Genomic DNA, 24,110 nt, shown 5'->3' with positions numbered 1-24,110 from the left:
AGGTAACAAAACAGTATGAGTGAGTACCATATCAGAGTAGTACCATTAATGATATACTACATTATTCTACAGCCGTATCAACATGTTGTTATAGTACTTGTCTACGCAAGGGCACTCAGTCCCACATGTCCATCTCATTACATAACAAAGAGAACCAATTAAAAGATAAGGAAACATAGAGGAATTTCTCGATTTATGTGTGTTTAGAATATCAATTCACTACATTCAGTACACAGGAGAATGACCAAAATGATACATGGACTCAGAAATTGACCTTACAAAGAGAGGCTTAGGCACCCTAGTTAACTTACACTCTCTGGGAAGACACAGAGTGAGAGGTGATCTAATAGAGGTGTTCAAGTGGATCAAAGGCAAGGGTGATGCCAACAAGGTCATCATATTAAAACAATAGGACAGGACTCGTAGTAATGGTTATAAACTGGACAAATTTAGATTTAAGAAGGAAATAGGCAAGAATTGGTTTACTAATAGGGTGGTCGACGAATGAAATAAACTTAGTAACCATGTAGTGAGCACTGCAACTATCGGTTGTTTTAAGAAACGGTTAGACAACTTTATGGATGGGGATGACAGATGGTAATGGACATGGAACTGCCTAGTCTAGGCCTTATGGTCTCTTGCAGTCTCCTTCATTCTTATGTAATGATTATTAGAGCTACTATTGTGTCATTTGTGAAATCTGTAGAACGGCTATTTCTAATGCAATAAAAAATAAATTCCTATCTACTGACCTGCGCCGGCACTTCGTGCCATACTCGACTGAAACTCTTGAAAAACGTCCAAGTCATCAAATACGGCAAGACTTGCATTAAAGTCGTTGTTGCAAGCCACACTAGCCGCACTCCAAGATTTTTTGGAAGGTGCAATGTGAAGACACACTCCTTTTACATAAAACCAGCCATGTGGACAAGGTTTTCCTGGAAAGAAAATACTATGGAAATTAATTAATGTTCTCAGCAAAATACCTATGTGTCTCCTATTATATTTTCATGACAGGAAATAAGATCTAGTTTTACTAGGCAAAGATATAAGATGACAGGCCAATTTTAGATGCACCCTTACTCAGATTTTCCTTTTTACAAATATAGGGATACTTGTATGTACAAGCAATGTCTCGTGGCTGATATTTAGCTGTGTTCCATGCAGCCATACAAGTTAAGGTATTCTTGTTTTGGAGAGAGTCGCTGCTCCATAAGCTCTTCTTAACCAAAACTCCATCTACCCAAACCCAACGGTGTTTCAAGTCAGGAAGTCCGTTAGTGGCTCCAATCCATGTTGTTGGTTGTTCTGTAAGATGATGATGATCAAATAAATACATACATATACCAATGGCTTTTTCCCCCTTACAAGGGAGGTAGCCGAAAAATAAAGGCATAAAATCCACTCCCACCTGTTCCATCCCCACATACTCCACTCCCATTCAACCCCCTCCCTCCCTCCCTCTTATCTTGGCTCCTCCTGGATGACGGGTCATACCTGCATCATGCCCACAAATAAATCAACCAAAAAATACATGACAAAAGAGAGAATAAGAAAATGAGAGAAAATAAACGTGTTGGTTTCTTTGAACAAGTGTCAAAAATGAAGAATTTGCTAATGTATTAACTTATAATTCTTTGTGACCTCAAGCAGTACAAATGACAATCAATGTGATACTAAGCAAGAACTTTATGTTCATTGGACCTGACAAATCTACCTTTCCCTCCCTATCCTCCTTCACATTTAACAACTCCCTAAAATACTCTGCCCACCTTCCTCTCACTGCCTTCTCTTCCATTATCATCTCTCCATCTGCACCTTTTACCTTTTCTTCTCTACTTGATTCACCTCCTTCTCTTTTAATTTCCTTCCAAAACATCTTTTTATTGCTTTCAATTTTTTTTTGTCATACTCTTACCCCATTTCACATCTGCTCTCCTCTTTGCCTCCTTTATCTTATGCTTTACTTCTCTTCTCTTTTCTTTGTACCTCTCATATGATTCCCTCATCCTACTTTGTAACCAATCTGTGAAAGCTCGCTTCTTCTCTTCTACAACCTTCTTTGCTTCCTCATCCCACCACTCACTACCCTTCTTTCTATTCCCTCCTGTCCTTGTTCCACACACCATCTTTGTACACCTTGTGACTCCCTCCTTGAACCATCCCCATTCCTCCTCCACACTTAGCTCTACTCTATCCTTCATTCCCTCCCACTCCTCTCTCAGCTTTTTACACTCCTTCTCCTTTTCTTTCTCATTTAAACAGTTCACTCTAAGTACCTCCCTATCCTTTTGTTCTTTTCCTCTATCCTCCACTCTCAATGTACCTTCCACCAAAAAATGATCTGATATTCCTCCACTCACTCCCCTTAGAACATGTACATCTTTAACTCTTCCTACTATACTCCTGGTTACCACTATATAGTCCATTAATCCACTGTCTACCATCCTTCCATCCACCACCCTCTCCCATGTGTACTTATGCTTGACTTTCTTCCTGAACACTGTATTTGCTATCATCAACTCTCTTTCTAGACACATTTCCACCATCAACTCTCCACCATGCTTTTTTCCTGGAACTCCACACTTCCCAACCACACCATCTATTAGTTCATTTCCTACCCTAGCATTAAGGTCTCCCAATACTACTACATTGACATTTCTCCCTAATCCCTCTATGCACTCATTTAAATCCATCCAAAAGGCCTTCCTTTCCTCTGCATTCTTCTCACTACCAGGCCCATATGCACTTACAAAAACCCTTATCTCCCTTCCCAGTTTCACCTTCATCCACATTAACCTTGAAGAAACCTCCTTTCACTCCACTATATGCTTACCTATCTCTTCACTTACTAGTGTAGCCACCCCTTCTCTCCCTCGCCCTCTCTTCACTCCTGAGAACCTCCCAGCTAACTACACTCCCAAACTCACACTCACCCCTCCCTCTCAACTTAGTTTCACTCACTACCAACACATCCATCATTCTTCTCACAAACATACTGCCTATCTCTTCCATTTTACTCTCATCTGCACCACATTCACACACATTAAAAGACCCAAACCTTAGGTACTGGTCGGAAAACTCCTAGACACTCTGTATGCTTATACTTTTTCTAGGAATGTCCCCTGTGGGGCTACAGGTTAGAAGGATACCTAGTCCTAATTCCCGTCCCATTTTTGTTGCCCCTTATGACTCCAGTATGAAGACTTGGTGGCAGTATTCTTTCCTCCCTCCCTCCCACAACAGGGGATGTAACATGGTACAAATATAACAAGAAATACTGATGACATTCAAGTAGGGTACTGAAAAAATACCAATTCAAGCTAACACCAGGAAGAAAAAGTGAGAGTACATATAGAAAATTGAAACCTTGATCAAATTGATACTGGAGAGGAAAATATATTCATGGATTGTCTAATGAACATCACTGAGTACAGTACTAAAAGAATAAAGACTGATAAAGAAAAATAATTTCATAATCTTTGACAAAAGACTATCTGTACATTTACCTTTTTTCATAAGAAATTGTTGAGTCTTGTTAAGTGCAGATTGATCATGGTATGTGGCAAGTGTTGCATGGAAGGCCTGACAAGTTCGATGAGCATTTGACCAATCCGTGCTCTGTGCCGCACTTGCTAGGTATAAACAGTCCTCACCCACATTATCCCAGCCATGTGGACAGTCCATCATTGTATCTATATAAAAATCAGACATCAGCTCATACACAAGACAGATGTTTGGGGGGGGGGGGGGAGAGAAAAAAAAACAGTAATCTATATTTCATTTAGCAAACAATTTTTACAATTGGACTAAATCTTACCAACGTCATGATGAACTTTAGATTCGTTGTACAAGTAACGCAGTGGCTCCATCTGGCAAATATAATTAAAGGCTGCGGCACAACCATAATCGTCCATGAAGAAACTTTTAGCCCCATCCATGAACATGCAGTGACTCGCATCCTCAAACGGATTGGCAGGTTTCCACAAAGTATAATCTACCCTTGTGCCACTCAACCAATTCCAATGAGGACTGCGCTGTTTGAGCAGGTTATCAGCCGCTCCAACCCAATAAGATGTACCTGGTAAAAGTAGAAATCTTTTTCATACACTTGTTTCATAGTTAATATGAATAAATCCTCATGTGAAACTCATCTGATGATTAATATTAAAGGACAAACTATTATCTATGTGTGTGAAGCACAATTATTTTGACTTCTTGTTTGATACTAATCCCAAGTGGACAAACAAAATTCTTTGTCAAATTCAATCAATCTGCAGCCACTGTCCTCTCTTACAGAATACTCATGGCCTCACGGTAACTGGCTGCAGCCATTCGATTGGCCATTACAACACTTACAAGAAGAAATTTTGTATAGTTGTTTGAAATGTGTGTGTTGGGGAGAGTAATATACATACATATATGTACCAATGGATTTTTTCCCCCTTACAAGGGAGGTAGCCAAAGCCAAAGGCATAAATCCACACCTATCCATTTCATCCCCACATACTCCACTCCCATTCACCACCCCTCCCTCCCTCCCTCTTTTCTTGATTCCTCCTGGATGATGGGTCATCCTTACATTTTGCCACCCACTGCTCTAGGTGATAACTGCACCTGGGGGTTATGGTATCTGTTTGCAGGTTGAGTCCCCTGCATGGGTTATCAACTGGATATCACACAGTCAGTATTAGTGACACCTCCAAGGACCAGGGTCACGCAGCATTATTTCATGATTGGAGACAAATCTTCACTTCAATATATCAAGAAAGCCTGAAGAGGTTTTATCTTTCCCTGTGCCACCCTAAAGAGTAGCCATCAAAGGCTACACTGCATTCTGCATTGAAAACTTTCTTGACATCTGTCAGACATGTAGTCTTCTTCAATTTGTTCCCATGATTCTTCTGGCTTTGTAATGGTCCCAAAATCAAGAGATCTCTATCAGTTTTGCCCACTCCCTTAAATGACATTAAACACAATGATCCTGTCACTTGTTTTGACTAAGAGGTTTGTTAACCATTTTTCTTTTTGGCTACCCCCTGTGTAGGGGGAGGGGGCCTTTGGTGTACGTGAATAGTATTCGCACACACTGTTTTTTCATCCAAGTTTTTCCATATATCCAGCATTCTGTGTGGAGAGGTATTCTTTTTCCTATCGCTTCTATAATTATCCCTCTTGAGTTTCTTTTCATGCCCTCTTGTTTTTCCATTGTCATTTTTTAGTAAATCTTTTCTGTCAAGGATTTCCATTCCTTTCATGATTCTACATGTAGATACGGATGCGGATGTGCTAAGTGAGGGAAACTAATATCAAAGCTGGAGAAAAAGAATGGATCACGGATCTTTAACCCATTCAACTCCGATGACAAGATGTCTTGTCATTTGGTAAAAAAAAAACAAAAAATCATAAAACACCAAAATGTTTGATCAAACACCAGAAAAATATGACGTCAATCCTCGCTTCGCTGCGAGCGAAGCGAGGATTGACGTCATATTTTTCTGGTGGTTGATCAAACATTTTGGTGTTTTATGATTTTTTGTTTTATTTGACCAAATGACAAGACATCTTGTCATCGGAGTTGAATGGGTTAAAACTACAGAAACGAAGAAATATCAGTCTTGAAACTGTTTCATCGGTATTGAATCCGTATCGAAACTGTTCTTCACCCTCCTCAGTGAGACTGCTTTTGTGTTTATTATCCATGAATTCTATAAGTAAATTGGTTTTTCCTCCAGAGTACTTCAAAGTGTGGGGTAAATTCGTTTGACTACAAATTCATTTGGGGTAACACCCAAAAAAAGTTACCCAGGCCCGGCCTTGTAGAGTATATGTTGTGTTCTTGGTGTGCATAATTGTGTACAATGCAGTCTTTCTTCCATAATGTGTTGCATTGTTGAGTAATGTCTATGATAGTGCCAGTGGATAGGGAGGAGATTGATCAATAGGATGCAGGGTTTTCTGGTGGTGTGTTAGGGGATAAGTACTCTTTTCCAGACTGCTGGTATTGTGTTGTACAGCCAGGAGTGGTTCAAGGTATCAGTCAAGGCCCTGAATGCTTTAGAGCCGCCTAGATGTTTTAGATCAATGTTTGTGACCTTGTCTGAGCATCCTCCTGCATGGGAGAGTTACAGTTTCCTTATTGTTTTGTCTACATCTTTGTTGGAGAAGGGAGGGGTGGCAGGCAAGTGTGTCTGGTTTTATCTTGCATAACCTTTTTACTGTCTTCTTACTTTCTGGAGTCTGAAAGTTAGTTTGGAGACGTGATAATTAATGCCACTACTGTTTTGATGATGGGATTCCTTTACAAATTGCTTCAACTGATTCAAGAGTATGGTTCTGGTTTATTTTTGAGTTTTAAATGATATTTATTCTACCACCAATTGGTTTGCTGGCTTTCCAAGTTTTATTTCTTTTTTTCTGTTTATTTGTTTTGGGATGCTTTTATTTAGTTGCTGAAGTAGTTATTTCTCATCTTTCTTGGGTTTCAGTTGCCTTTTTAGTTTCACTTTTTATGAGAGTGGCTACCTCCAATGTATTGTTGATGTTGATATAAAAATAAAAGTGGATATAAGAATATATACGTAAGCTAAACATACTTAGGTGAGCTGCTCGTGCCATGCTAGACTGAAGTGTATTCCACTGTGATAAGTCAGGGAATACAGCCAATGAATTTCCTTGTTCTCCACATGCTAATCGTGCTTGGTTCCAATTCTTCTTCACGCTTGAGAACCAAAAGCACGAACCTTTGGCATAGATCCATTCATTGGGACAGGCAGGTTCTAGAAAAAAAAAAATATATATATATATATACATATTAGGAAGGTTAATGTAGTAGCACATTTGTAAAATAAGACTTATTGACCCACTGTCAGAGAATAAGATAAGATGGACAGAAATTCTGTATGTTTCGACATCATTCTGCTGAAGAGGACCACAGATACTGGTCAAAATATACAGAATTTCTGTCCGTCTTATCTTATTCTCTGACAGTGGGTCAATAAGTTTTATATATGTATATACATATATGTATATATATATATATGTAGAGGTGTGAAGACAGAAGGAGTGGTAGGGTGGTGAGTTTAAACGCCAAGAATTCCGTTGAAGTTTTATTTCTGACGTTTCGTCCAACTAGGACTTCTTCAGAGTGTACACAAATAGAACAAATGACAACTTATATACCCGCACAGCTCACCCGTTCCCCCTCGGTCAATGTTGCTGCCCATCTCTCTTTCGTCTTGCCTCATGGATGATTAGTCCGCTTGCTATCCTCGCCAGCTTGACGAAACCGTCCCGATGGTTGCTGCATGGGAGTGAGGTAATGTATGCTGCCTCAATTGTCCTCCTTTCCTTTCTATCGAGTCCAGTATGGAGCACCTCTGTTTTTTCCCAATCCGGCAAGTGGCCAAATTTGTCGATGTGTACCACTAAAGAGTTAGACGTCCGGTGGGCTTTGATGTCATTCTTGTGCTCAGTTGTCCGCTTGTGAATTCCTCTGCTAGTTTCGCCATAGTAACTAGCGGGGCAGGTTTTACAAGGAATTCTATAAATTAAACTGTTGTCTTCGTTTTCTATTTTTGTTTCTAATTTTATTTTTCACAACGTCGCCAATTTTTACCCCGTGCTGAATGCCCAGTTTCAGGCTGCCTTGGTGAGATTTTGTTCCAGCGTTTGAGCACTTGGAGTTGGGAACGGACAGATACCCACGGTTCTCATCATTAGCCTCTTTTCCTTTGACACCCCTATTTCTTATTTGTAACGCCTTTTCCTTATTTCTATATAAAAAGCCTGCTGGGTAATATAATTTTTTTGAAAATATTAAAAATGCAGTTAATTTCCTCCTGGAGAAATTCCTCACTACATATCCTAAATGCTCTCAGGAAAAAGCCTATAACGATTCCACTTTTTATTTTGTTGTGGTGTGCGGAGAAGAAATGCACGATGTCGTTTTTGTTTGTGCATTTTCTGTGGACTGAAAATGCTGTCTTGTTACCACGTCTCCATACTACTGTGTCTAGAAAGGCCAGATGGTTATCTTTCTCACGTTCCATTGTGAATTGGATGTCACGTACTATCTTGTTTAACTCTTGTAACTTAACATCCAAACTCAGTATCTGCGGGTGCGACGACGAGTACATCATCCACATACCGCATCCAGGTGGAGTCTTGGCCCATTATTCCTAAGAAATTGTCTTTCTCTAGTACCTCCATGTACAGAGAGGCTAACACGGCACTGAGAGGACTTCCCATAGCAAGCCCACGACACTGAATATATTCTTCGTTGTTGAAGATTAGAGGACCAAATTTTTATTACAAAGGGAAATTAGTTTTAAATTAATCCTTCTTACCTACAGGCAAATCCTCGTCTTTTACGTCCTTGACTACTCCTCAGCAGCTTTTAATGCCCCGTCAATAGAAACATTCGTAAAAAGGCTGGGTTACATCATACGAAACCATGGTCTTATCTGATAGATCTACGTCCTTCAACCTGTCGATCAGGTCACTTGAGTTTTTAAGGTGGGCTTTGCTCAATGATCCTAATCTGGCAGACAAGGGTTTGGCCAGGTATCGGGCCAATTTGTGTGGGGCACTGCGGATCCCGGATATGATAGGCCTCATGGGAATGTTGGGTTTGTGCGTTTTTGGTTAGTCCACGCATAACTGGGGTGGTCTAGGATTTTTCTTCCAGTAACCCACATAATTTCTTGCCTCTGTTTGATTTCATGAGTATACTCCTAGCTTCTTTCTTGAATTTTTCCCCTTCCCTTGTCCCCTTCCCTTGTCTGTTTGGATGGAGTTCGTACACGTAGGAGAATTGACAGCTGTATTCTTCGCTGCAGATTCTTGAAAAAACTGCATTAGAGGAGCAAGTTCTACCGACAAGAGGTCACCCAAACAACTCAGGAAGAAAGGAATCCCATTTAGTGTGAGTGCGCAAGGTTGTACTTATCAGAAGCTTGTGAGGAATTACGCAACACAATAGATGAACTCAGAAACACCTTGAACAATGTAAGTTTACCACCTTTTCTACTACGCAAATTAGAACGTGAACATTCAGTGCAAAGTGATAGATTAGAAGAAAAACTGACTAGCCTCTGTAATTCGAGTGAATGGAATAGAACAGTGAGAGAAGACCTCATAATGAATTTGTCTGACCATGTCTTAACAGACACAGAGAAACAAGCCCTTTCTCTAGGTTTCAAGTTTGATATCGGTGTTAGCAAAAATAGTTTTACGGATTATGTGACTAAAAACTACAGATGGGAGGACAGTGACATAGAAAAAGGCTTTAAACAAGGCTTTATTACTTGTTTTCATGCGCTAGCGACATCAAACAATTACGCCATACCGAGAAGATATAGAGTTGCCTTAGAAGACTTAGGAAATAATGAAATATCTGGTTATCACGAGTGCTGATAAGGGGGGAGCAATCGTCATCTTGAATAAAGTTGACTACCACGATAAAATGTTAGAGCTCCTAAGCGGACACTACAACATATGTTAAGAAACCCATAGGTTACGCGACAAGGGAAGGGGGGAAAAAATTCAAGAAAGAAGCTAGGAGTATACTCATGAAATCAAACAGAGGCAAGAATATCGTGGGGTTACTGGAAGAAAATCCCTAGACCACCCAGTATGCGTGGACATACCAAAAAACGCACAAACCCAACATTCCCATGAGGCCTATCATATCCGGGGCTCCGCAGTGCCCACACAAATTGGCCCGATACCTGGCCAAACCCTTGTCTGCCAGATTAGGATCATTGAGCAAAGCCCACCTTAAAAACTCAAGTGACCTGATCGACAGGTTGAAGGACGTAGATCTATCAGATAAGACCATGGTTTCGTTATGATGTAACCAGCCTTTTTACGAATGTTTCTATTGACGGGGGCATTAAAAGCTGCTGAGGAGGGTTAGTCAAGGACGTAAAAGACGAGGATTTGCCTGTAGGTAAGAAGGATTATTTAAAACTTAATTTCCCTTTGTATTAAAATTTGGTCCTCTAATCTTCAACAACGAAGAATATATTCAGTGTCGTGGGCTTGCTATGGGGAAGTCCTCTCAGTGCCGTGTTAGCCTCTCTGTACATGGAGGGTACTAGAGAAAGACAATTTCTTAGGAATAATGGGCCAAGACTCCACCTGGATGCGGTATGTGGATGATGTACTCGTCGTCGCACCCGCAGATACTGATTTGGATGTTAAGTTACAAGAGTTAAACAAGATAGTACGTGACATCAAATTCACAATGGAACGTGAGGAAGATAAACCATCTGGCCTTTCTAGGACACAGTAGTATGGAGACGTGGGTAACAAGACAGCATTTTCAGTCCACAGAAAAATGCACAAACAAAAACGACATCGTGCACTTCTTAGCCGCACACCACAACAAAATAAAAAGTGGAATCGTTATAGGCTTTTTCCTGAGAGCATTTAGGATATGTAGTGAGGAATATCTCCCGCAGGAAATTAATTGCATTTTTAATATTTTCAATAAAAATTATATTACCCAGCAGGCTTTTTATATAGAAATAAGGAAAAGGCATTACAAATAAGAAAATAGGGGGGTGTCAAAGGAAAAGAGGCTAATGATGAGAACCGTGGGTATCTGTCCGTTCCCAACTCCAAGTACTCAAACGTCATGGAACAAAATCTCACCAAGGCAGGCCTGAAACTGGCATTCGGCACGGGGGTTAAAAAATCGGCCACGTTGTGAGAAATAAAAATAGAAACAAAATAGAAAACGAAGACAACAGTTTAATTTATAGAATTCCTTGTAAAACCTGCCCCGCTAGTTACTATGGCGAAACTAGCAGAGGAATTCACAAGCGGACAACTGAGCACAAGAATGACATCAAAGCCCACCGGACGTCTAACTCTTTAGTGGTACACATCGACAAATTTGGCCACTTGCCGGATTGGGAAAAAACAGAGGTGCTCCATACTGGACTCGATAGGAAAGGAAAGGAGGACAATTGAGGCAGCATACATTACCTCACTCCCATGCAGCAACCATCGGGACGGTTTCGTCAAGCTTGGCGAGGATAGCAAGCGGACTAATCATCCATGAGGCAAGACGAAAGAGAGATGGCAGCAACATTGACCGAGGGGGGAACGGGGGTGGCGGGGTGAGCTGTGCGGGTATATAAGTTGTCATTGTTCTATTTGTGTACACTCTGAAGAAGTCCTAGTTGGACGAAACGTCAGAAATAAAACTTCAACGGATTCTTGGCGTTTAAACTCACCACCCTACCACTCATATATATATATATGTATATGTATATATATATATATGTATATATATACAGTATGTATGTATATAAGTAAAGTTTGACAGATATAGAGGTGAGGTGGCAAAATGAAAAGTTAAGGTTAGAGTAGTGAGTTTATTCAGAGCCAAACGTTTCGACCTTTACGGTCTTCCTATGTGGGCTGAAAACAGGAAGAAACAAAAGCTGTTGACAAATTTTGTTTCTTCTCCTGTTTTCAGCCCACGGAGGAAGACTGTCAAGGTCAAAACATCTGGCTCTGAATAAACTCACTACTCTAGCCTTAACTTTTCATTTTACCACCTCACCTATATATATATATATATATATATATATTTAATATATATTATGAGAGTAATTCACTAATAGCAGCGACATCAAACCGATAATTTTTTTTTTTTTTTTTGACAGTTGTATGCAGGATTCGAAACCGCTGTACTCGGCCATCCGTAAATTACGTAAATTACGGATGGCCGAGTACAGCGGGTTCGAATCCTGCATGCAACTGTCACAAAAAAAAAAAAAAAAAAAAAAAAAAAAAAAAATTATATATATATATATATATATATATACATGTGTGTGTGTGTATTCACCTCAGATCTGCTGCAGTCTCTGTCGAGACAACCAGACACCACCCTATGCCAGTGAGCTCAGAGTTCATTATTTGCCAATCTCTGGGTAGTGTGTGCATGTGTGTGTGTGTGTAGAGAGAAAATAATTTTTGTCAATAAATGTTGTACTATTCATTACTTATGAAGGGAACAAATAAAGCACAAGGTCTGGGTAATAAGATATTTATGGCAATTCAACCTTCACTAAAAATAAGTTAATAGGAAATAAATAAATACATAAATGAATAGAATAAATATGTGCTCTAAGCTATTGAGCAAGGTCTTGGGTCATGAAGTTAAAAAACATTATGAATAAATAATACATGATAGTTGACAAAATATAAAATTGTAAGCATTACAGTATGCAGATTCTAGGTGAAACAATGATAGAAATAATTTTTGTCAATAAATATTGCACCATTCAGAACATAAGGATGAGTGTAATCAAACATAAGATCTAGGAAACAAAACAATTTTGTCGATTCAATCTTCTAAAAAAAAAAAAAAAAAAAAAAAAAAAATTGTATTCAAAACTATTTTGCATGATGCTAGCCCCTAAGGTGGAAGTGGGAGATTGCAGTGGTCTATTTTTTATATCAAATTTTAGCATCTGGTAGACTGCTGGGAATCCTTTCACAGCACCCATCAAATTCCTTCAGACATAAAACCTCACTGAGAAACCACCCCCTAGAAACTCAAGAGTTGCATAAGCATGACCAAGTCCATAGAATCTGCCTGACCATAAATTCAAATGATTCCAGATGCAATCACTACATGGAAAGACATTGAACACTTCATCCTGCAGTGTCCTATTCTCATCCTATCCAGACAACAACACAACATACCTATCATGAGTTTAATAGATGTTTGGAACAGATTAGATGAGAATGTGGTGCGTGCAAAAATGATACACGAATTCAAAAACAGTCTAGATAAAACGAGATATGGAGACGGGACACCACGAGCATAGCTCCCCTTCCCGTAAAATACAACTAGGTAAGTATAAGAATGTGGTGTGTGCAAAAATGATACAAATATTTTTAAAAACAGTCTAGCTAAAACGGGACACGGGACACAAGAATAGCTCCCCTTCCCGTAAAATACAACAACTAGGTAAATGAGTGACATGTGGGCCAGACTGAGGGTGGTCCCTGACAGTTAGCAAAAGAGACCTGGGGCAATCAACCAACCAATTGACTTTTCAGCAAGTCTTTGGGTCAGGAAGTTAAGCAACACTTTTTATGAATGGAACTTGCATACATAGCCTACATATCTATACTTCAAGGGCTTTTTCGCCCTTACAAGGGCAGGTGGATGGGGGGTGAGGTAGTATGTGTGAGCAAAATTTGACGCAGCCCGAAGGGATTTCTCCCCGTCCTCTCCTTTTATGCAATGAGGGGACGGAGAGGGGGGGTCGCTGATTTAATGAAGCGGCCTTGCTGTGGATGTGCTGTGTCTTGCAACACTGCTTCTGACCCAGGGCAGTGGACAAGGTGCAGGGATGACCCGTCATTCAGGAGGTGCTAAGATAAGAGGGAGGATGGAGGGGTGTGGAGTGTATTCAGGGATGGAATGGGTGGGAATGATTTTATACCTTTTTCTTTTTGGTTACCCCCCTTGCAAGGAGGAAAAAGCTGTGGTATATGTATGTATGTACAAGGGAGGTAGCCAAAAAACAAAGACATAAAATCATTCCCACCCATTCCATCCCCTGTATACTCCACTTCCATCCACCCCTTCCCTCCCTCTCATCTTGGTTCCTCCTGGATGACAGGTCATCCCTGCATCTCACCTATTGCCCTGAATCAGAACTAGTGTCACAAGACAGAGCACATCCAGAACAAGGTTAGGAAAGGTGATATGAAAATAAACAAAGATGTTACAAACCTTCAGCGCCCACTCTGCAGAGGAATGCGTACTTCTGGGTGCAAGCAATGTCTGCCGGGAAATGTCCACTTGATGCCCATAAAGCCATGCAGTAAAGAGAAGTTTTGGCACTTGGTCTGTTACTTGGCCACACAGAAGCATCCACCAAAGCATAATTGATCCAGGTCCAGCGGTACTTCAAGTGCGCTAAGCTATTGGTTGCTCCAATCCATACATTTACATCTGAAAAATTAATACAATATATATATATATATATTCATACATGATAATGATGATATGGTTTAACATCACAAACTTCCCCCTTTTGGGAGGTTAGGACGGTGCCCCCTACAGAGGACTTTATAGTGTGGAATTTAATGAGCCATGCCCTTGATTCAACTTGCCAGTGGCAGGGTTCGAACCATCGTCCCCTCGACCTTCACTGTAAGTAACGACGCCCCAAACTACTCAGCCAGCGAGTTTCCATAATGTTGGCACATAAATGTCTGTACATAAATAGGATTATTGACACAAGAATATGCTGTCAAGTAGCCTATCAGTTACATACAAGATTGCTTAAGCACCTTTGCCATCGAGAAATTGTCTTATTTCTTGTATATCTGCTGGGTTCTTGAACGTAGCTAAATATCCATGGTAGGCTTGACAAGCATGATATGCGCTGTTCCAATCAGTGTAGCAAGTCTTGTCGGCTAAAAAGTAGCACTGCGAACCAATTTTTTCCCATCCATACGGACAGTCTTTCATCTCTGAAAAAGTAATGTAATCATGGTCATAATCCCAATTTTATTTGACTTATTAATTGCTAGTGTCATACAATGTATTACCAAGGAGCATGAAAACAACAAACTGTACCTGTAATCTCTGGCTTTCTATCGTTACTTAACAAACGCAATGGGTCTCTGACAAACGCAATTCAGAGCATTGATGCAGCCATAGTCACCAATGTGGAACCATCTGGCACCATCTAGGTACATGCAGTGGCTATTATCCTCAAATGGATTGGCTGGTATCCATACTGAGTAATCAACAGGGGTACTGTGAAGCCATGTCCACTGTTTAGAAGTTTTAGGGAAATCATTCCTGGCACCCACCCAATAGCTTACAGCTGGAAAAGATGTAGTTGCATTATATTAGTCTTCTGTTTCAAAGAGACTCTTGTACAGGAATACCTCACTATACAACCAAGTTGTGTTCCCAGCTGACTGGTCACAGTGCAAAAATTTGTATATCGAGAATCCTCTTCAATATCTACTGAAGAGGATGGCAGTTTGCAATACAAATATATAGATTTCCTGTCTCCAGTCATTTTTACTCCAACAGTGGTTTTCATGTGATATATATATATATATATATATAATATATATATATATATATATATATATATATATATATATATATATATATATATATATATATATATATATATAAAGCATGCTCATGTTGAGGTTAATACAGCTATGCAGAAAAATCTTAGCCATTTTTTTTTTTTTTTTACATTTCATGTGGATTTTGTCTGTAGGTAACCATGAAATGCTCCAAAGGATCTCACTGGACAACAACTGTAAAACTGGAACTTGTCAATTGCAAAACTCTGCTACTTGAGACTCATGAGCCCAATGTACAGCGGAATGATAGGGAGGGAGAGAAAACAAAGTATGGCTCCTTACCAAGATGCGCTGACCGAGCCAAGGAACTCTGGAACACGTGCCACTGATTTCTGTCATAAAAGGATGCCAGAGTTGTTCCAGCCTGTCCACATGTTTCATTTGCCTGGTCCCAGTTCTTCTTAGCCGTTGACATACTGAAGCAGGATCCTTGGGCATAAAACCAACCATCTGGACATGCGGGCTCTGTAAGATATGCATACATACATTTATTAAAGTGGGACGGACAGAGGAAAAACAAGAGGACATGCAATGAAACTCAAAAAGGATAACTATAGAAGAGGCCTGAAAAAGAACAGCTTCCCACACAGAGTGATAGATATATGGAACAAATTGGATGAAGAAATAGTGTGTGCAAACACAATACAAGAATCTAAGAACAAACTTGATCTTGCGAGATACAAAAACAGGTCACCATAAGAATAGCTCCCCTTCCCATATAATACAACTAGGTAAATACATAAAATACATGAGTTCAAATCTAAATATTATAGTTGGAAATCAAGGATATATATTAATTTGGAACTGTACATGAATTTGAGGCTAGGTAAATACACAAAATACATGAGTTCAAATCTATATATCATAGTTGGAAATCAAGGATATATATATCAATTTGGAACTACGTGAATTTGAGGCTAGGTAAATACACAAAATACATGAGTTCAAATCTAAAAATCATAGTTGGAATTCAAGGATATATATATATATCAATTTGGAACTGTACAGGAATTTGAGGCTAGGTAAATACACAACATGCATAAGTTCAAATCTAAATATCATAGTTGGAAATCAAGGATATATATATCAATTTGGAACTGTACATGAATTTGAGACTAGGTCAATACACAAAATGCATGAGTTCAAATCTAAATATCATAGTTGGAAATCAAGGATATATATTCATCAATTTGGAACTGTGCATGAATTTGAGGTGGCTGGGTATGATAAAACTCGGAGAACAGGAGATGTAACCCAACAAGCATTGCTCCTTTCATGTCTCCCTGTCACCGCTCATCTTCAAAAATTCATCAATAACCCCACCTCCAACTTGAACCCTATTTCCTCCACTTTTTCACATCAGACAAGACTTAGGAGTGGAAAATATCCTTAAATTCATTGAGAAAGGACAGCTTCGATGGTTTGGTCATATGAAAAGAATGAACATCAACAGATATCTAAGAAAATATAATGCGTGGAGACCTGAAGGAACAAGACCAGTAGGAAGACCCAGAGTGAGGTGGAGGGACAACGTTAGTAGAGCAGTGGAAGCCAGGGGAGGGGGGGGGGGAGACTCTTGAAGACATCGAACACCAGCATCTATATGAGGACAGGATCAGATGGAGGGGCTACATAAGGCAGAATGACTGACAAGATTTAATGCTTAACAGGAGACTGGTAAGAGGTAAGATGTAAGAGAGCTGAATACTGGTGATTAATGTAACAACCCCATCCTGCTACTCTAATCCAGCGATCTGGAAAATGCCCCATGCTAATATAACACACAGAGATCTCTAATCCAGTGACCATCTGGAAAATGCCCCACGCTAATATAACACACAGAGATCTCTAATCCAGTGATCATCTGGAAAATGCCCCACGGTAATATAACACACAGAGATCTCTGATCCAGTGATCTGGAAAATGCCCCACGGTAATATAACACACAGAGATCTCTAATCCAGTGACCATCTGGAAAATGACCCACGCTAATATAACACACACCGATCTGTGGAAGGGCCCAAAGATTGCAGCTTTCCAGTAGAGCTTATGACAATATTTACTACTATTACACAGAATTGGGTGCGTTCCTAGATGTGTTCCACTTTTGTTTGGCTGCAGTTAGCACTCCCAAACTATTAAAGCAATATAGGTGCTGGTATAGTATATCCTTGAGATGCTAAGTATGTCCAGGAGGTGCCAAGATAAGAGGGAGGGTAGAGGGTGGAGGGGAGTGGAGTGCATTAGGGATGGAATGGGTGGGAGTGGTTTTTATGCCTTTGTTTTTTTTGGCTGCCTCCCTTGTAAAGGGGAAAAAGCCTTTGTGTAAGTATATTTTGTGGCTTACCGGACTTTTACTTCAGTATGAACCTGTCTCTTAAGCTTTAATAGCTTGGGAGTGCTAACCACAGCCAAACTACAGTGGAAGGCACCCAGCTTTGCTATTACAAACCTTCAACTCCCTTTCGGCAGAGGAAGGAGTAGACGTTAGTGCAAGCAACATCCACTGGTAGGTGAGATGAGGAAGCCCAGAGAGCCATGCAATAAAGTGAGGTCTTGGCCTTTGGTCGATCATTGGTCCAAAAACTGTGGTCAACAAGGGCGTTATTGATCCAAACCCAATGGTACTTTAGGTGTGGCAAGCTGTTCGTTGCTCCAATCCATACATTATCTGAAAAAAAAAAAAAAAAAAAAAAAAAAAAAAAACCAAATACTTTTTTACAAAGGATTACGAAGGCAGAGCATGCTGACAGGAGACCTTTTGGTCCATATCTAGGTCGGATGCAAAAAAGAATCATTATAATAAATAAATGAATAAATAAAAAAATGTAATACTGTAAATAATGAATAAAATACATAAATAAATGCATATAGTCAAATAATAAACAAACTGGTAAATAGTGAATAATAATACATTGACATATAACTAATAAAAAATGAGAATCAAGCAAATAATGATAAACAAACAGACAAATGATAACAAAACAAATAGAAAATAAATGATAATCATTACAGTATCTTCTTGGATCCTTCAGATGCATCAGAAATATTTCTACCATGTCTCTTCTATCTCACAAATAAGTGAAAATGTCCTAAACCAGTGATTTGTTTAATCTGTTAGTGTATGTCCAAACATCCGAGTTTTCCAAACATCCGATCTAGGGTAGGTCCCACCAAGGTCGGATAAAAGGATTTTTACTGCACCTACCCATGTTTCTCCCTTCCATTACTAAGTCACCTGCATATGCAAAAGGTTTGGCAGTGTGCTCTGGGTTTGGTTTGGGAAGGTCATTGGTACATACGACAGCAGTATTTGTGATAGTATTTCTCCTTGGTTAGATGAGAGGGAGGGAGGGAGGAGTGGATGGGAGTGGAGTGGGTGGATGGGAGTGGAGTGGGTGGAGAAGAAACAGAGCCCTTACATGCCTAAATGCTCCCACGGGGCAGAGTTCTCAGTGATGCCCCCCCCCCCACACACACACACACACCACCACCATCCCTTACTGCCTATTATAGTTATTGGCTTGCAAAATAATTAAACAGATTTTAAAATGTTATTCAATGTCCCTATTGCAGAAATAAGGGAGAAATATTTCATATTCTGTTGATTGTAACGTAAAATTCGTATATTGTGGTAAAATATTCAGAGCTCCTTTGACCTGTTTTTTATTATACAGTAATTATTTTGTCAGCCTTGTTACAGGCGGCAACATGTCCAGACTAGAAGTGCCCCCCCCCCCTAAATGTGCCACCCCCTCCAGGGCATATGCACCCCCCCCCCCCCCCCCACACACACACCCATGTGGGAGCCCTGGGATGAAATGGGTGGAATTGGAATTACGACTTTTGACTTTGGGCGACTACATGGCATAGGCATCTGGTTCCTAAAATCCGGTTTGTTTTTAAATATTTCGCACCCTTTTCTGGCTAAGTTGGAACCACATGTGAATTTGAAGCTAAGATTCATTTTGGGAAATAGGAGATACATAGCAGTTTACGTTATTTATTTATTTTTTTCACTCTTTTCGTTGTCTTAGCACCATCAGTGAAAGTATAACTTTTTACTTCACCCATCATGTCACTGATGTATAAGAACATTAGAGTTACCAGTACCAAACCCTGTTGTGTCCCACTAATCACTTCTCTCTAGCCGAGAGAGAGAGAGAAAAAAAAAAAAGAGAACAGACCATCAGTGAGTTACATACATACATTTACCAAAAGCTTTTTCCCCCTTGCAAGGGAGGCAGCCAGAAAACAAAAACCACTCCCACCCGTTCCATCCCACATACTCCACTCCCATCCACCCTCCTCCCTCCCTCTTATCTTGGCTCAAGTTACTCAAAAAATAAATATACAAATAAATGATAATAATAATAATCAATAAAACACTGGAGTCTTGTGGGATAACGGGAGTGGTATTTCACTATACAGTACTAACAAAAATTAAAAATAAATAAATAAAATAAATTGATAAAAACCTCATCCACCAAGGCTGTAATATGCAGTAGTGGTTGATGAGTGATATTTCACTATACTAATAATGATAAAAAATAAATAAATAAATAATGATAAAAACCTCATCCACGCAAGGCTGTAATATACAGTAGTGGTTGTTTTTACATACAAGAACAATCACTGATGAGAAATGTAGTAACACATTTGTAAATCACAACGAACACCGCAGTCAGACGAAAGAAAGAGTCGAGTAAGCAAAACTATATATTTCAGATGCTAACTTCAATCCTCTTCAGTAGTGGCTACTGAAGAGGGTTGCAGTTAGCAATCGAAATATATAGTTTCGCTTACTTGACTCTTTCTTTCATCTGACTGTGGTGTTCGTTGTGGTACAAGAACAAGTTTCCATGCAGAAACTTACCTTTTATATCAATGTATTCTTTAACCATTTCTAATTCGGAGGTATTATGGAAAGTTGCAAGAGTCGCATGATACGAGTTGCAAGTTTGGTAAGCATTGTTCCAATTGGTATAGTGAGCCTTGTCAGCTAAGTAATAACAGTCTCGGCCAATTCTGTTCCAGCCTTTTGGACATCCCGTCATATAATCTTGAAATAAAATACATCAAAAATAGTTAAGGCATATAAACATACATGACCATGAGTCTTCTTTTATCTGAGTATTTTTCATTAAAATCATTAACGTAAACCTACCAATGCTTTGTGAAGTTTTAATCGGGACGTCTTGATCAACGTAATAGTTCGGTTCCCTTTGGCACATGTAATGCATGGCTTTGGCACAGCCATCGTCACCCATTAAGAAATTCCCGCTGCTTGCCACGTACATACAATGACTGTTAGCTTCAAATGGATTAGCAGGCATCCACGCAGCATTACTGACGCGTGCACCACTTAACCATGTCCATATTCCATTATGGGTTGAAAGTGTGTCAGAAGCGCCAATCCAGAAGGAATAATCTAACACAGAAAATGAATTTAGAAAAATAAACACCAAATGATTTTTCATTTACTAGATTTAGAGATCAAACTGAGTATCAAGACAGAAAATGTTCAGTTATTCTCAGTATCTACACTCGTCTGTCTTAGAATCTACCAACCTGGTTTGGCCGAGTGAGCCATGCTTCTTTGGAATGCATCCCACAGCTGCGGACTATTCAGGACTGCCAGGTTGAAGTTGTTCGAATTGCAAGTCAACCTTGCATTTTCCCATGACTGTTTGCTCGTTGACTTTTGCAAACAAGATCCTCCAGCATAAAGCCAACCATCTGGACAAGCTCTGCCTGTTTGGGCAAATGTTCACGTCATAAAATAAGGCATGTCAATACAAAGTTTTCATAACGAAGGTAGGTCCATATGTCTAAATCCACAAATGTGCACACACCCACACCCACAATGGAAAAAGAAAAAGAGGTCACAAAAAGAAACTCAAAAAGGATAACTATAGAAGAGATCGGAAAAAGAATAGCTTCCCACACAGTGCTGGATATATGGAATAACTTAGATAAAGAAACAGTGTGTGCAAATACTATTCAAGATTTTAAGAAAAAACTTGATGCTGAAAGATACAAAGACGGGTCACCACGAGCATAGCTCCCTTCCCGTGTAATACAACTAGGTAAATAGACACACACACATAAACATATACATATACATATACATATACATATACATATACATATATATATATATATATATATCCTGCCCAGGGCTGAAATAATTTCAGTATCTCTGCGCTTCGAGTTGTTACTCCAACTCTCATGGGCAGGGAGTTGGGTGTGTGTGTGTGTGTGTGTGTGTGTGTGTGTGTGTGTGTGTGTGTGTGTGTGTGTGTGTGTGTGTAAGGTCACAGCATTATCTGCAGATCGGTCATACGAGCTTTGAGATCTCTTCCGGGAGGGAAATAGCTGTCGATCAAGAGTCCAACACGTGATCCAAAGACCAAAGTGAATATATATATATATATATACAGGTACATATATTAAAGATGACAGAAATTTCAGTACTGATGATCTTTTGCTGAAGATCCTTAATTCTAATAACGCATTTTTTTATTCTCTCTTAAGGAATATCAAAAAATTCTCTGAAATTTCTGTTGTCTTAAACACAATTTGCACTGAAAAAGCAAAAACAAAAAAAGCTCTCGTCCAGTAAAATACCCAATTACTGGGATTCCAGTCAGAGTCTTTCTCCCAGTCCTTCTTTTCTCTTAACATTTCCAGGAGAAAAGTACAGACAGGAGGATTCCTGGTTCTTTCGTTGTCCCAGTTTATCACCTTTTATGACGTGCATGGGAACTTGGTGGTGATATTCTTATCCCCAAAAACTAAGGCATGTTTTATAAGACATGGTTTAACGTCACAAACTCCCCCCATTGGAAGGCTAGGATGGTGCCCCTCACAGAGGACTTTTGTAGTGTGGCATTTAATGAACCATGCCCTTGGTTCAACTTCGCCGGTGGCAGGGTTCGAACCGCCATCCCCTCGACATTTGCAGCAAGTTATGACGCCCTAGCCCGCTCAGCCAGTGACCTTCCTTTATAAGACTATACAAAAATGTCTAATAAATGGCACATCCATTTACAAAGTCTGAACAGATTATGAAACATAAACAACACTGTCAGAAGAGCTGTATATCCGCAGTACCTCCCGCAGTGCCTTCCTGTCTACCCTGTCGTAAGCCTTTTCCAGATCCATAAAAGCCCAAAAAACATCCTTCCCCTTTCCTATAGCTTTCTCACATATCTGTTTTACCACAAAAATCTGATCTACACAACCTCTACCTGTCCTAAATCCACACTGTTCCTCACCAATTACTCCTTCTGTTCCTCTTCTAATCCTCTCAAGCAAGATCCTCCCATAAGCCTTCCCAACTACACTTAACAAGCTAATCCCTCTGAAACTACTACATTCACACTTGTCCCCCTTTCCCTTGTAAAGTGGAACTATACAGGCACTCCTCCAGTCCTCCGGCACTCTGCCCTCTCTCCAGCAAACACTAAATAACCTCACCAGCCAGTCCACCATCACTGTACCTCCTTTTTTAGACATTCTGCATGGCATCCATCCAGACCAGGTGCCTTACCTGCTTTCATCATCTTAACAACTGCCTTCACTTCATCCTTCCTTATTTCTCCTCCATTTTCTTCACTCGTCACGGTCATTTTCTTAGCATCTCCCACTGCAGCTATCTTTCCCTCCCTATCCTCCTTCACATTTATCAACTCCCTAAAATATTCTGCCCATCTTCCCCTTACTGCCTTCTCCTTCATTATCATCTCTCTATCTGCACCTTTTACCTTTTCTTCCCTACTTGATTCGCCTCCTCTTCCTCTCTTAATTTCTTTCCAAAACATCTTTTTATTACTTTCAAAATTTTCTGTCATACTCTTACCCCATTTCACATCTACTCTCCTCTTTGCCTCCTTTACCTTTTGCTTTACTTTTCTTTTCTTTTCTTTTTATTACTTTCAAAATTTTCTGTCATACTCTTACCCCATTTCACATCTACTCTCCTCTTTGCCTCCTTTACCTTTTGCTTTACTTTTCTTTTCTTTTCTTTGTACCTCTCATATGACTCCCTCGTCCTATTTTGTAACCAATCTGTGAAAGCTCGCTTCTTCTCTTCTACAACCTTCTTTGTTTCCTCATCCCACCATTCACTACCCATCCTTCTATTTCCTCCTGTCCTTCTTGTTCCACACACCATCTTTGCACACTTTGAGACTCCCTCCTTGAACCATCCCCATTCCTCCTCCACTCCTAGCTCTACTCTATCCTTCACTCCCTCCCACTCCTCCCTCAGCTTCATCTTGTACTCCTTCACCTTTTCCTTTTCATTTAAAGAGTTCACTCTAAGCACCTCCCTACCTTTTGTCCTTTTCCCCTTTCTCCATCTATCCATTTCTTGATCATGTATATAAGTACATGTCATTTTATTATTCATATCTTACCAAGCCATTCTTTTCTGCCAATGAATGCTACAACATTACAACTATGACCAAGGAATTAAAGACATATCTAATATCATACACATAAGTATATGTCATTTTATTATTCATGACTTACCGAGCTGTTCTTTCCTGCAAATGAACGAGTATTTATAACTGCATGTTATATCTTGGAGTTGATAATCTGTAGCACTCCACAGGACCATGCAGCCTACTGATGTCTTAAGTGTTGGTTTTCCTGGAGCCCAGGCATCAATGCTGACCAAGACGCCATTAACCCACACCCACATATACTGTAGATCAGGGAGACCATTTGTGGCTCCAACCCATGCAGATGGATGTTCTGTAAAGAAATGAGGTAATTCTATAATCATTACATTTCATCAGGGCCAGATGTTGCGGGGCCCCGGGCCCTGAAGGTATGCAGGGCACTATCAGATTCACAGACCACCCCCGTTAAAATATCATCCCAGTTTTCATGAAATGTGTTTGTTTGTTTGTTTGTTTGTTTGTTTGTTTGTTTACAGTCACAGTGCC

At 39.8% G+C, this 24,110-nt stretch overlaps 1 protein-coding gene across 2 annotated transcripts in view; it reads right to left on the bottom strand.

Annotated features, from left to right (window-relative positions):
• Nucleotides 1–15,358: 15,358 nt before the first annotated feature.
• The window catches only part of LOC143031278 (macrophage mannose receptor 1-like), a 46,311-nt gene continuing 37,559 nt past the window's right edge, over nucleotides 15,359–24,110 (bottom strand). For both annotated transcript variants that reach the window (XM_076194909.1, XM_076194910.1), the window contains exons 21-26: nucleotides 23,692–23,916; nucleotides 20,725–20,907; nucleotides 20,321–20,584; nucleotides 20,030–20,215; nucleotides 17,606–17,824; nucleotides 15,359–15,618 (exon numbers count right to left, since the gene is read on the bottom strand). In XM_076194909.1, the coding sequence (XP_076051024.1) occupies nucleotides 15,374–15,618; nucleotides 17,606–17,824; nucleotides 20,030–20,215; nucleotides 20,321–20,584; nucleotides 20,725–20,907; nucleotides 23,692–23,916 (1,322 nt within the window). In that variant the 3' untranslated portion in view covers nucleotides 15,359–15,373. The remainder of the gene's footprint in view (nucleotides 15,619–17,605; nucleotides 17,825–20,029; nucleotides 20,216–20,320; nucleotides 20,585–20,724; nucleotides 20,908–23,691; nucleotides 23,917–24,110) is intronic.

This window comes from Oratosquilla oratoria, chromosome 12 (genome assembly GCF_046742065.1).
Source record: "Oratosquilla oratoria isolate Oo_2021 chromosome 12, ASM4674206v1, whole genome shotgun sequence".
In the NCBI taxonomy this organism is placed as follows: domain Eukaryota; kingdom Metazoa; phylum Arthropoda; class Malacostraca; order Stomatopoda; family Squillidae; genus Oratosquilla; species Oratosquilla oratoria.
The sequence above is the reverse complement of the archived record's forward strand: the minus strand, read 5'-3'. Positions and strand labels throughout refer to the sequence as shown.